Source organism: Oncorhynchus gorbuscha, linkage group LG01 (genome assembly GCF_021184085.1).
Source record: "Oncorhynchus gorbuscha isolate QuinsamMale2020 ecotype Even-year linkage group LG01, OgorEven_v1.0, whole genome shotgun sequence".
Classification (NCBI taxonomy): domain Eukaryota; kingdom Metazoa; phylum Chordata; class Actinopteri; order Salmoniformes; family Salmonidae; genus Oncorhynchus; species Oncorhynchus gorbuscha.
In genome coordinates, this window is record NC_060173.1 from 74067443 (window position 1) to 74077351 (window position 9909).

General features: G+C 39.1%; 1 protein-coding gene and 1 long non-coding RNA gene across 2 annotated transcripts; one reads left to right on the forward strand and one right to left on the reverse strand.

Annotated features, from left to right (window-relative positions):
- Nucleotides 1-159: 159 nt before the first annotated feature.
- Nucleotides 160-2517, reverse strand: LOC124015713. The gene is made up of 3 exons (XR_006835211.1): nt 2481-2517; nt 978-2136; nt 160-843 (listed from the first exon to the last, which is right to left on the reverse strand). It is a non-coding gene; the product is annotated as an uncharacterized LOC124015713 (long non-coding RNA).
- Nucleotides 2518-3407: 890 nt separating this feature from the next.
- On the forward strand, nt 3408-9902 carry osgepl1 (O-sialoglycoprotein endopeptidase-like 1). The gene is made up of 7 exons (XM_046360020.1): nt 3408-3935; nt 4075-4462; nt 4548-4752; nt 5128-5276; nt 6698-6828; nt 9615-9686; nt 9756-9902. The coding sequence occupies exons 1-7, from the start codon at nt 3730-3732 to the stop codon at nt 9886-9888; spliced, it is 1284 nt and encodes a 427-aa protein (XP_046215976.1). The 5' UTR covers nt 3408-3729; the 3' UTR covers nt 9889-9902.
- Nucleotides 9903-9909: the final 7 nt, after the last annotated feature.

The following is a 9909-nucleotide window of genomic DNA, read 5'->3' on the forward strand; positions in this document are numbered from 1 at the left end:
TTCCACCCAACCTTTTTGTGAGATTATGTTAACAACCATATGATTTCCCTATCTAAAACAAATCAATCAATGTAAATGATCAATCAATGTAAATTATACATATACTCATTTATTCAGAAATATGTGTTGTGGTCTATGTAAAAAAAATTACGTAGGAAAACAATATTTTATTGCTAACATTTTGAACCACAACCATTGTTTAAACATTTAAATAATAAAAGACAAAGTAAGATTCTAAAACACTGGAACTAGCACCTTTTTAACATAAGAACAATGTTTGGTCTTTGACTACACTTAGATGCAACAACTAGAACTTCCAGCACCTATATATTGAGGGAAAAGTTAATTGAGAGCTGCACATGTTTTATTTAATGCATGATTTTATGTCCTGCTTTGTACTGTATATGAGTATCTAAGGCTTAGAAATAGGGCCACATTCCTCTCAGACCAACCATCCAGCTCCATGTACCTCTTGGTCACGAGGTCGGGTTCAGGGACAAGTCCAAGCACATGCTGTGGTCTGTACCATATGATGTTGTCACTCATCGGCCCCCCAAAAAACGGTTGGGGCCAACGCGACTCATGATTTTAACAAGAGCACCACTCTCTGTGTGAACGTCTTGCACGATGCCAGGGTAAACGTCCTGATCACACTCCACCCCACACCACTTTCCAATCAATGCTTCACTTAGATCTTCAACGGGCTGGAAGGCGCTGTGAGATGTGTTGGATTTTCCATCTTGGTCTGCCTCTATTTCTTCAAACAGAGTCACAGTCTGTGGAGTGCAGTGATGTGGAAAGGAACAGAAGCAACTGAGTATCCTCTGGACTGTCGCTGACGATCTGGAAAAAATCATTTCTAAAAGTTATGCACATTCAAAATATGTAATGATAGCATAGTCTAGTGATACATAGTGTCGTGATAATGTTTGTATAACAAATGGAAGATTTGACATAAAATAACCCAAAACTATTACCTGGTGTATCTTCATTGTCCTACAGATTGTCTCCAGGTGATCTGGTGGGAGGGCCTCCATGCTCTTTATCGCCTTTGAGATATATAACACCCGACTGCTGTGATACTGTAGTTTGTCCACCATGAACTGGAGGTTGGCGTAGGTTTTGCAGAGGCATGTGTCCCTATCCTGGACTATTAGCTTGACAACCCAAAAAGGACGTATTTTGCAGAATGCATAGTAGGAAAAGGTTCTGAATTCTGCCATTAAAGAAGCGCTTCTGCTTTTTCTTTTTTTTCTTCCTAGTGTGTCCTTTTCCCCTTTTGTTGCTCTACTGTTGTCATCACGTTCATAAAATCAAGTGATTTTCTCTTCTGTGGCTGTGCTAATTATGTTACACTGCTTTTTCCTGGAGTATTGAAGACTTGTTGACCTGTTTTCATTTGCCCTCATTGCTTTTGCTGAAAATTCAAATGATCCGTTTGCAGCTTTGACCAGGACATATTTTCTCAGGATGTTGCCTCTAAGCATTTTTTAAGCCAGTTGTTTGTCCTTGGCAATGCACATTTTTTGATATTTTTGCTTTAACTCTGCAATGATGGCATTTTGAAACAATAAAATAAAATCCTTCTTAAGTTCTTTGGAGTTCCTTTCAGTTCCCCTTCTTCTTGTCTTTGGGGAATCTTTCTCCCCATTTTCTTCATCAGTTTTTCTCAGCTTTCTGTAAGGCATTATCAAGTTTGACATTGTCATTCAAAGATCTGTGTATGTTTTTGAACGACCCCTTCCAACCTTTTTACTTCCAGCAAGTATTTGACTTCTCATTCCTGTTGCAGACGATGAGGAAGGGGTATCAGGGTGTGCATCAGGGGCAGGTATGTTGGCCTCATGTTCTGGCTGCAAGTCATGTGGTGACTGAGGTGTTGTGTTGTCTGCCTGATAGGTAGGTCTCCATTGCAACTGCTCTCTTTCAAGCCTGTCTTCTATTCCGTTGGTTGCATTTCCATTGCCTTCTCTTGCTTCTTTTTTCTGGCTTTGTCAGCTCAGAGATAGATTTCACTTCTCCTTTTTCCTTTTTCTTCCAGCATCTCTCCCTGTCTTATTGCGAATGTTCCTGGTATCATATAGGATATTTTTTTTGTCATGTCTTCGACTTCTGTGCTGTTTTATGTGGCATCTTCTAAAAACAAAGAAAAATACACACCTTGGAGAATTTTCGAGATTAAACTAATTTAAAACAGGATTACATAAGCCTAAAGTTTAAAACGAATAAGAGAATGTTATTTGTCATTTCCACCACTGTTAAGTTTGTAATAGAAATGACTGATGGAAATGATTCTACAGTTTTTGGAAAAAAATGACAGGCTGCTTAGCATGCTTTCGCTAGTATTACAGCTAGCATATAGTTTACACTAAATACATAAAATATAAAAAGAAAATATAAATATAGATTTTTTTTTTTTACTTATAGCCTGTTTGGAAATGACTGACAATAAAAATATTCTCTATACAAGCCATATTTACCTAGATTTTTCTTCAACTTCTGGACATTACATCTGGAACAACTGCAAGCTGCAGCCATGTACTTCAGTGTCACAATACGTTTCCATGGTAACTAAATTAAGTCTTTTGAAAAAACTTTATTAATGGGGAATTTGTCCTCAGTGTAGGAAATTACACAACTACCAAAGGACAGGTATATTTTGTGTAAAAAAACAAAAAACAATATAAAAGGGCATACTCATAATAAATATTGATATAAATTTCATTTCATTAACTCTTTCACTAGTATATAACACATTATACAATGTTTTGCCATAGAAAAACATAGTAGAAGCTCAACATTCTGGGTCAGGGACAAGGGCAAAAGTGAAATGTAGGTATAAAATAAATTTGAAAATATACTAAAATTCTTGATAGAGAGGTGTTAAAAAAGAATGGGGTGATTGTCGTGTGAACTTAGCATATAAAGAATATAAAAATAAAACATTCCCTGAGGACATAGAAGTGCCCGTAGTTGCAAAATCATCCAAATAAGATAAACATTTGGATGCAGTGCCGAAAAGATGTGAGGATACTTTAACATCAGACGAACAAAATACAACAAGTACACATTTTCAATTCATATCGCATATTGATTGCCGAATTAAATGTGCCTTGTTGACCAGCTTTGATTAGAGCTGTAAAAGTGACATTTCATCCAACATTTCCGTAAATGCTTGTTGATGTCCAACTGCATATAATTTCCCCCTGAAATAAAGGTTATCACTATTCAGAGACACCCACAGTTTTGTTTTCTAGGTTAATAAAAAAAGTAGTTATTAAATTAAAACATATTCCCGTCGATATCCGCAAGACATTTTAAAATGTTCTTTCACATTTTCAACTCGGAATCATGTAACTGCACCTAACTACAAAACGATTTGATGTTTCATGGAGGAATTGTTTACATGTGACACAAGCTCCTCAGAAGTACAAGCGTGAGGTCGTGGAGCTCCGCACAAAAAAATTCAGCACCGCAATTTTAGCTTTTGCGACAAATGCAAACGTATTTAATTGTCACTGACAGTGGCATTGTCGTGAGACTTAAAATCAAGTTGTTAATGAATGACGTACAATTAGAAAATACTAATAGACCATCGTAATGGTCCCTGGTAGCATAGCTATTTTCCTCGCCTCTTGCGAATCTCTACGGATAGCGGTGCTTACCAAATTTCAGTAATTTAAGCATGTATTTTGGCTAGTGCAGGAAAATCGGGTTTAGTGAAATAAAATGTTTGCATATAAAGCTTCGGCTCAACAAGGCACACGTATGTTTAGAGCCAAGATTTTAAGCAAATGTGCTTTTAGAAGAAAAATGAGTTCCAGGCTTGTTCTCGGCATTGAGACGAGCTGTGACGAGACAGGTGCGGCTGTAATGGATGAAACAGGCTTAATCCTTGGAGAATCTCTTCATTCACAAAAAGAGGTGCACATGAAGTGGGTACAATCTTGTATTTTTTTCATGTTCATTCAACAAACGTGATTGTCCAATTTATCAGTGCAATACCCCCTTGGTCAAGAATCAAGATAAAACCTTGCAAAGGACATCATGTTCTCCATTTGTATTTGATTGTAGGACTGGTGGGATTATTCCCACTGTTGCCCAGCGGCTCCACAGAGAGAACATAGGCCGCGTCGTCCAGGAGGCCATGGAGAGGAGTGGCGTCACCCAGAGTCAACTGTCTGCTGTAGCCACCACAGTGAAGCCGGGCCTGGCCCTGAGTCTGGGGATAGGCCTGCACTTTAGCCTGAACTTTGTAAAGCTACACCAGAAGCCCTTCATCCCCATCCACCACATGGAGGCCCATGCCCTGACAGTCAGGATGCTCCAGCCTGTAGTATTCCCCTTCCTCGTCCTCCTAGTCTCCGGAGGTCACTCTCTCTTGGCTCTGGCCAGAGGAATCGATGACTTTCTTCTCCTGGGTCAAACACTGGATGAAGCTCCAGGGGACACTATGGACAAGGTCAAGAGTATAACTTTTTTAGAAAACACTTAAGAGGCCGGTGGGTTTTTTTGGCCTTGAATTTGTGACATTTGTGTGTTCACAGGTGGCAAGACGTTTGTCACTCATCAAACACCCAAAGTGCTCCATGATAAGTGGGGGTCAAGCAATAGAGATTCTGGCTCGAGATGGAGACAGGTTGAAGTTTCTCTTCAAGCCACCAATGGGAGCGCACTATGACTGTAACTTCTCATTTGCTGGTCTGCGAAATCAGGTGACGATGTCAATACAGAAAAAAGAGGAAGAGGAAGGTAATAAATAATTCATAAAGATATAATATGCATTTATGTCATAACCTTTCCTTAATCAACTAATAGAATCAGTTCACTTAAATTAAAGGACAATTCCACCCAAAAAAAACAATCTTTTGGTATTTGTTTCATTAGTCCATTGTTGATATCGGCCCAACATGTTTTGCATGTCAGCCAGCCATCAAGGTTTCAAGATGTATAACTTTCAAAATACAGAAATCCCAGCTATATTTCTTGATTTTGAAAGTTATATCTTGATCCTTGATTTCTGATATGGAAAACATTTTGGGACTATATCAACAATGGACTAATGAAACAACTACCAAAAGACAAGTTTTTTGTGAAAATGCACCTACATGTTTTTTTTCATCCAAGGTGTGGAGCAGGGAACTTTGTTGTCATGTGTTAATGACATAGCTGCTGCTACGCAGCACACAGTGGCCTCTCACATTGCCAAGCGCACACATCGTGCTATTTTGTTCTGTAAGGCCAAAGACCTTCTGCCTTCCTGCAATCCAACACTGGTGAGTGAAATCCAATCATTGGATAGGGGTTTTCACAGCTATCAAGATGATCTAATCCACAATATTGCATTGAATTATCTCCTTCAGAAAGTATTCACACCCCATGACTTTTTTTCCACTTTGTTGTGGATTTAATTGTCATTTTTTGTCAACGATCTATATAAAATACTCTGTCAAAGTGGAAGAAATACTAACATTTGTAAAATAAATAAAAAATGAACAGGAATAAAGCACTAATATACACTGAGTAAACAAAACATTAAGAACACCTGCTCTTTCCATGACATAGAATCCAGGCGAAAGCTATCCCTTATTGACGTCTCTTGTTAAATCCACTTCAAATCAGTGTAGATGAAGGGGAGGAGATAGGTTAAAGAAGGATGTTTTAGCCTTGAGACAATTGAGACATGGATTGTGTGTGTGTGTGTGTGTGTGTGTGTGTGTGTGTGTGTGTGTGTGTGTGTGTGTGTGTGTGTGTGTGTGTGTGTGTGTGTGTGTGTGTGTGTGTGTGTGTGTGTGTGTGTGTGTGTGTGTGTGTGTGTGTGTGTGTGCACGCCATTCAGAGGGTGAATGGGCAATAAAAAATATTTCAGTGCCTTTGAACAGGGTATGGTAGTAGGTGCCCGGTGCACTCGTTTGTGTCAAGAACTACAACGCTGCTGGGTTTTTCACGCTCAACAGTTTCCTGTGTGTTTCAAGAATGTTTCACCACTCAAAGGACTTCCAGTCAACTTGACACAACTGTGAGAAGCATTGAAGTCAATATGGGCAAGCATCCTTGTGGAACGCTTTCGACACCTTGTAAAGTCCTTACCCCGATGAATTGACGCTGTCTTGAGGCCAAGAGGAACTCAATATTAGGAAGGTGCTCCTACTGTTCGGTATACTCAGTGTACAATGAACTCCAAAAGTTTTGGGGCAGTGACACTTTTTTTGTTTTGTTTTGGCTCTGTACTCCAACCCTCTGTACTCCAACCCTCTGTACTCCAACCCTTTGCGAGGCATTGCAAAACCTCCCTGGTCTTTGTGATTGAATCTGTATTTGAAATTCACTGCTCAACTGAGGGACCTTACAGATAATTGTATGTGTGGGGTAGAGATGAGGTAATCAAATCCTGTTAAACACTATTATTGCGCACAGAGTGAGTCCATGCAACTTGTTAAGCACATGTTTACTCCTGAATTTATATAGGCTTGCATAATTTGTAACAATTTTGAAAAACATAATTCCACTTTGACATTATGGGGTATTATGCGTAGGCCAGTGACACAAAATCTCAATTTAATCCATTTTACATTCCGGCTGTAACACAACAAAATTTTGAAAAACTCAAGGGGTGTGAATATTTTCTGAAGGCACAATATTTCTACAAACAATTGTATGGTGTCCATACGGTGTCCTAAATGTTTTGCTCTGTTAGGTGGTGTCAGGAGGAGTTGCCAGTAACCAGTACATCCGAAAGATTTTGAAGATTGTCACAGACACCACTGGATTACATTTGCTTTGTCCTCCATCCAAGTTTTGTACTGACAATGGAGTCATGATCGCATGGTATGTAGAAGACTTAGTTATTTTGGTTTTGAAAATATATAGTTAAAGTTTTATTGTCACATGCACAAGTACAGTGAAATGCTTAACCTGCATGCTCTACCCAACCATGCAGTAATCAATATCAAAATAGTATAACTAATTAAAAAATATATACACACCTACTCATTCAATGGTTTTTCTTTATTTTTACTATTTTCTACATTGTAGAATATTAGTAAAGACATCAACACTATGAAATAACACATATGGAATCATGTAGGTACCAAAAAAGTGTTCAAACAAATTAAAATATATAGCCACCTTGTAGCCACCTTTTGCCTTGATGATAGCTTGGCACACTCTTGGCATTCTCTCAACCAGCTACACCTGGAATGCTTTTCCAACAGTCTTGAAGGAGTTCCCACATATGCTGAGAACTTGTTGGCTGCTTTTCCTTCACTCTGCAGTCCAACTCATCCCAAACCATCTCAATTGGGTTGAGGTCGGGTGATTGTGGAGGCCAGTTCATCTGATGCAGCACTCCCATCCCTCTCCTTCTTGGTCAAATAGCCCTTACACAGCCTGGAGGTGTGTTGGGTCATTGTTCTGTTGGGATGAAAATGATAGGCCATCCCATCTAGTTTGCGCTTAGTAAGACTATCGTCTCACATAGTGCCTTGAATTCTAAATCAGTGTCACCAGCAAAGCACCCCCTCACCATCACACCACCTCCTCCATACTTGCTTGTGTTTCTTGGCCCAAGCAAGTCCATTCTTATTGGTGTCCTTTAGTAGTGGTTTCTTTACAGCAATTCGACCATGAAGGCCTGATTCATGCAGGCTCCTCTGAACAGTTGATGTTGAGATGTGTCTGTTACTTGAACTCTGAAGCATTTATATGGGCTGCAATCTGAGGTGCAGTTAACTCTAATGAACTTATCCTCTGCAGCAGAGGTAACTCTGGGTCTTCCTTTCCTGTGGCGGTCCTCTTGTAAGCCAGTTTCATCATAGTGCTTTGTTTTTGCGACTGCACTTGAAGAAACTTTCAAAGCTCTTGACATTTTTCACATTGACTGACCTTCATGTAATGGACTGTCGTTTCTCATATTTGAGCTGTTCTTGCCATATGAACTCGGTATTTTACCAAATAGGGCTATCTTCTGTATACCATCCCTACCTTGTCACAACACAACTGATTGGCTCAAACGCATTAAGAAAATAAATTAAGGCACACCTGTTAATTGAAATGCATTCCAGGGGCCTCATTTAAAAACGTTGCACAGGCATAAAAGAAGGCATATACCACTTTCGAAGCAAACTTTTTGGGATTTATAAAAAAACAAACTTGACAGGAGAATGTGCGGTCCTCCACCGACACTTTGACCCATACCTACGCACATAACCTGGAGAAATGAGAAACTGTGACTCCGAAGGCAGAAGGATGAAACTCGAGAAACACTTTGAAATAATATAATAACAATTGTTTAAAATAAATACAGTCAAATATTACCTCATATACACAGGACCACTAATCGATACAATTGTTTAAAATAAATAGAAATATTACCTCATATTATATATGAAGAGTTCCCTGGAGTGCACACGAATAAAAACACACAAGAAACATGATTTAGAATAATAAATAAACGGAGATATGTTTTTGCAAAAGAACCCCTCAAATATGTTGTAGTTTAATCAGGAATCATATTTAATTGGATCTGTAATTATTAAACAATACTTTCATGTTATGAAATGTATTCTCATAAAAAGGTGAACAGTAGGACAAATTACATTTAAACTGATGCCGTTTACGATGCCTCAGTCGGACAGATACGAGTGCAGTTTCATATATTGTTATCACATGTTCGTTACCCAGAACTATCAATGTGATAATGGCCCTGTCATTGTCAGTTACAATCAGGGTAATTACCACACCTGAAGGTGTTAGGCAATTGGGTAGCTTTGACATTCAAAATCATCCGGTACGTCTTGCATGTCCCCCTCCATCACTACTCCACTCAGGAGGGATTCCCATATAATACTGGTAAGTCGCTCATCAAGGGGATTGCGATACGGTCTCTCCTTTCCCCCGCAGCACAAACACTTAGCCTTGCACAGACAATGTGCCACACTGTGTCTACCAAACAATATATTTTTTTCCTTGCTTAAACCTCCCCTTCAAGAACATCCATTTCACACTAGGTGAATGTTTTTTTTTTTTGCCTTTCTGTCGCGATTTTCCATCATGCAGTCAGTACGGATGAATATTAATTAGGGGCGTTTCACTATTTATAGGCAACTTTGGGTGTTAAAAGGGTGGGACAAGATGCTCGCTCACGTGCGGCAAATTTCTTGTCGATTGTGAATTATAAAAGGGAAACCCGACATGGGTGCGCACTGTGTTATAAATCATTATATTTTTGTGCTTAAGCACTTTGTGTTTTGCCCGTATGCCACCTTTTGACGTGAATCCTCTGCACAGTTTTATGAGGCCCCGGGTGACTACCTCATGAAGCTGGTTGAGAATACCAAGAGTGTGCCAAGCTGTCAAGGCAAAGGGTGGCTACTTTGAAGAATATAAAATATTTTAATTTGAACACTTTTTGGTTACAAGATTCCATGTGTTGTTTCACAGTTTGTCTTCACTTTTATTCTACAATGTACAAAATAGTACAAATAAAGAAAAACCCTTGAATGAGTAGGTGTGTCAAATGTTGACTGGTACTGTATATAATAAAGAAAACATGACAAATAAGATATAATACACCAGCTTTGGAGTCCAGTGCATTCAACCACACTTTATTTCAGGAATGGAGTTGAGAGACTGAGGGAAGGAAAGGGCATCCTGTCCCATACTGAGGAGGTCAACTATGAGCCCAAGTAAGTAAAAAAAAAGATGACTCACTTCAATTGATAACAGTTGTTTAATTGTTGCCCCTTGTGTTCTAGAGCTCCCCCTGGGTGTGAACATAACAGCAGAAGTGAAGGAGGCAGCTATCAAACTTCCACCATTAAAGCTGAGGGTTACGGACTGACGTTCACTTATGTACATATCCATATAATTCCTACTATTTACCATTAAACTTTTGAAATACATCCTGGC

What these genes read in the sequence shown, in the direction of transcription:
- osgepl1 (XM_046360020.1), top strand. Translation starts at nt 3,730, where the DNA reads ATGTTTGCATATAAAGCTTCGGCTCAACAAGGCACACGTATGTTTAGA. An exon ending in CAAAAAGAGGTGCACATGAA is followed by an intron (nt 3,936 to 4,074) that starts GTGGGTACAATC and finishes ATTTGATTGTAG; the next exon opens with GACTGGTGGGATTATTCCCA. An exon ending in GAGGTCAACTATGAGCCCAA is followed by an intron (nt 9,687 to 9,755) that starts GTAAGTAAAAAA and finishes CTTGTGTTCTAG; the next exon opens with AGCTCCCCCTGGGTGTGAAC.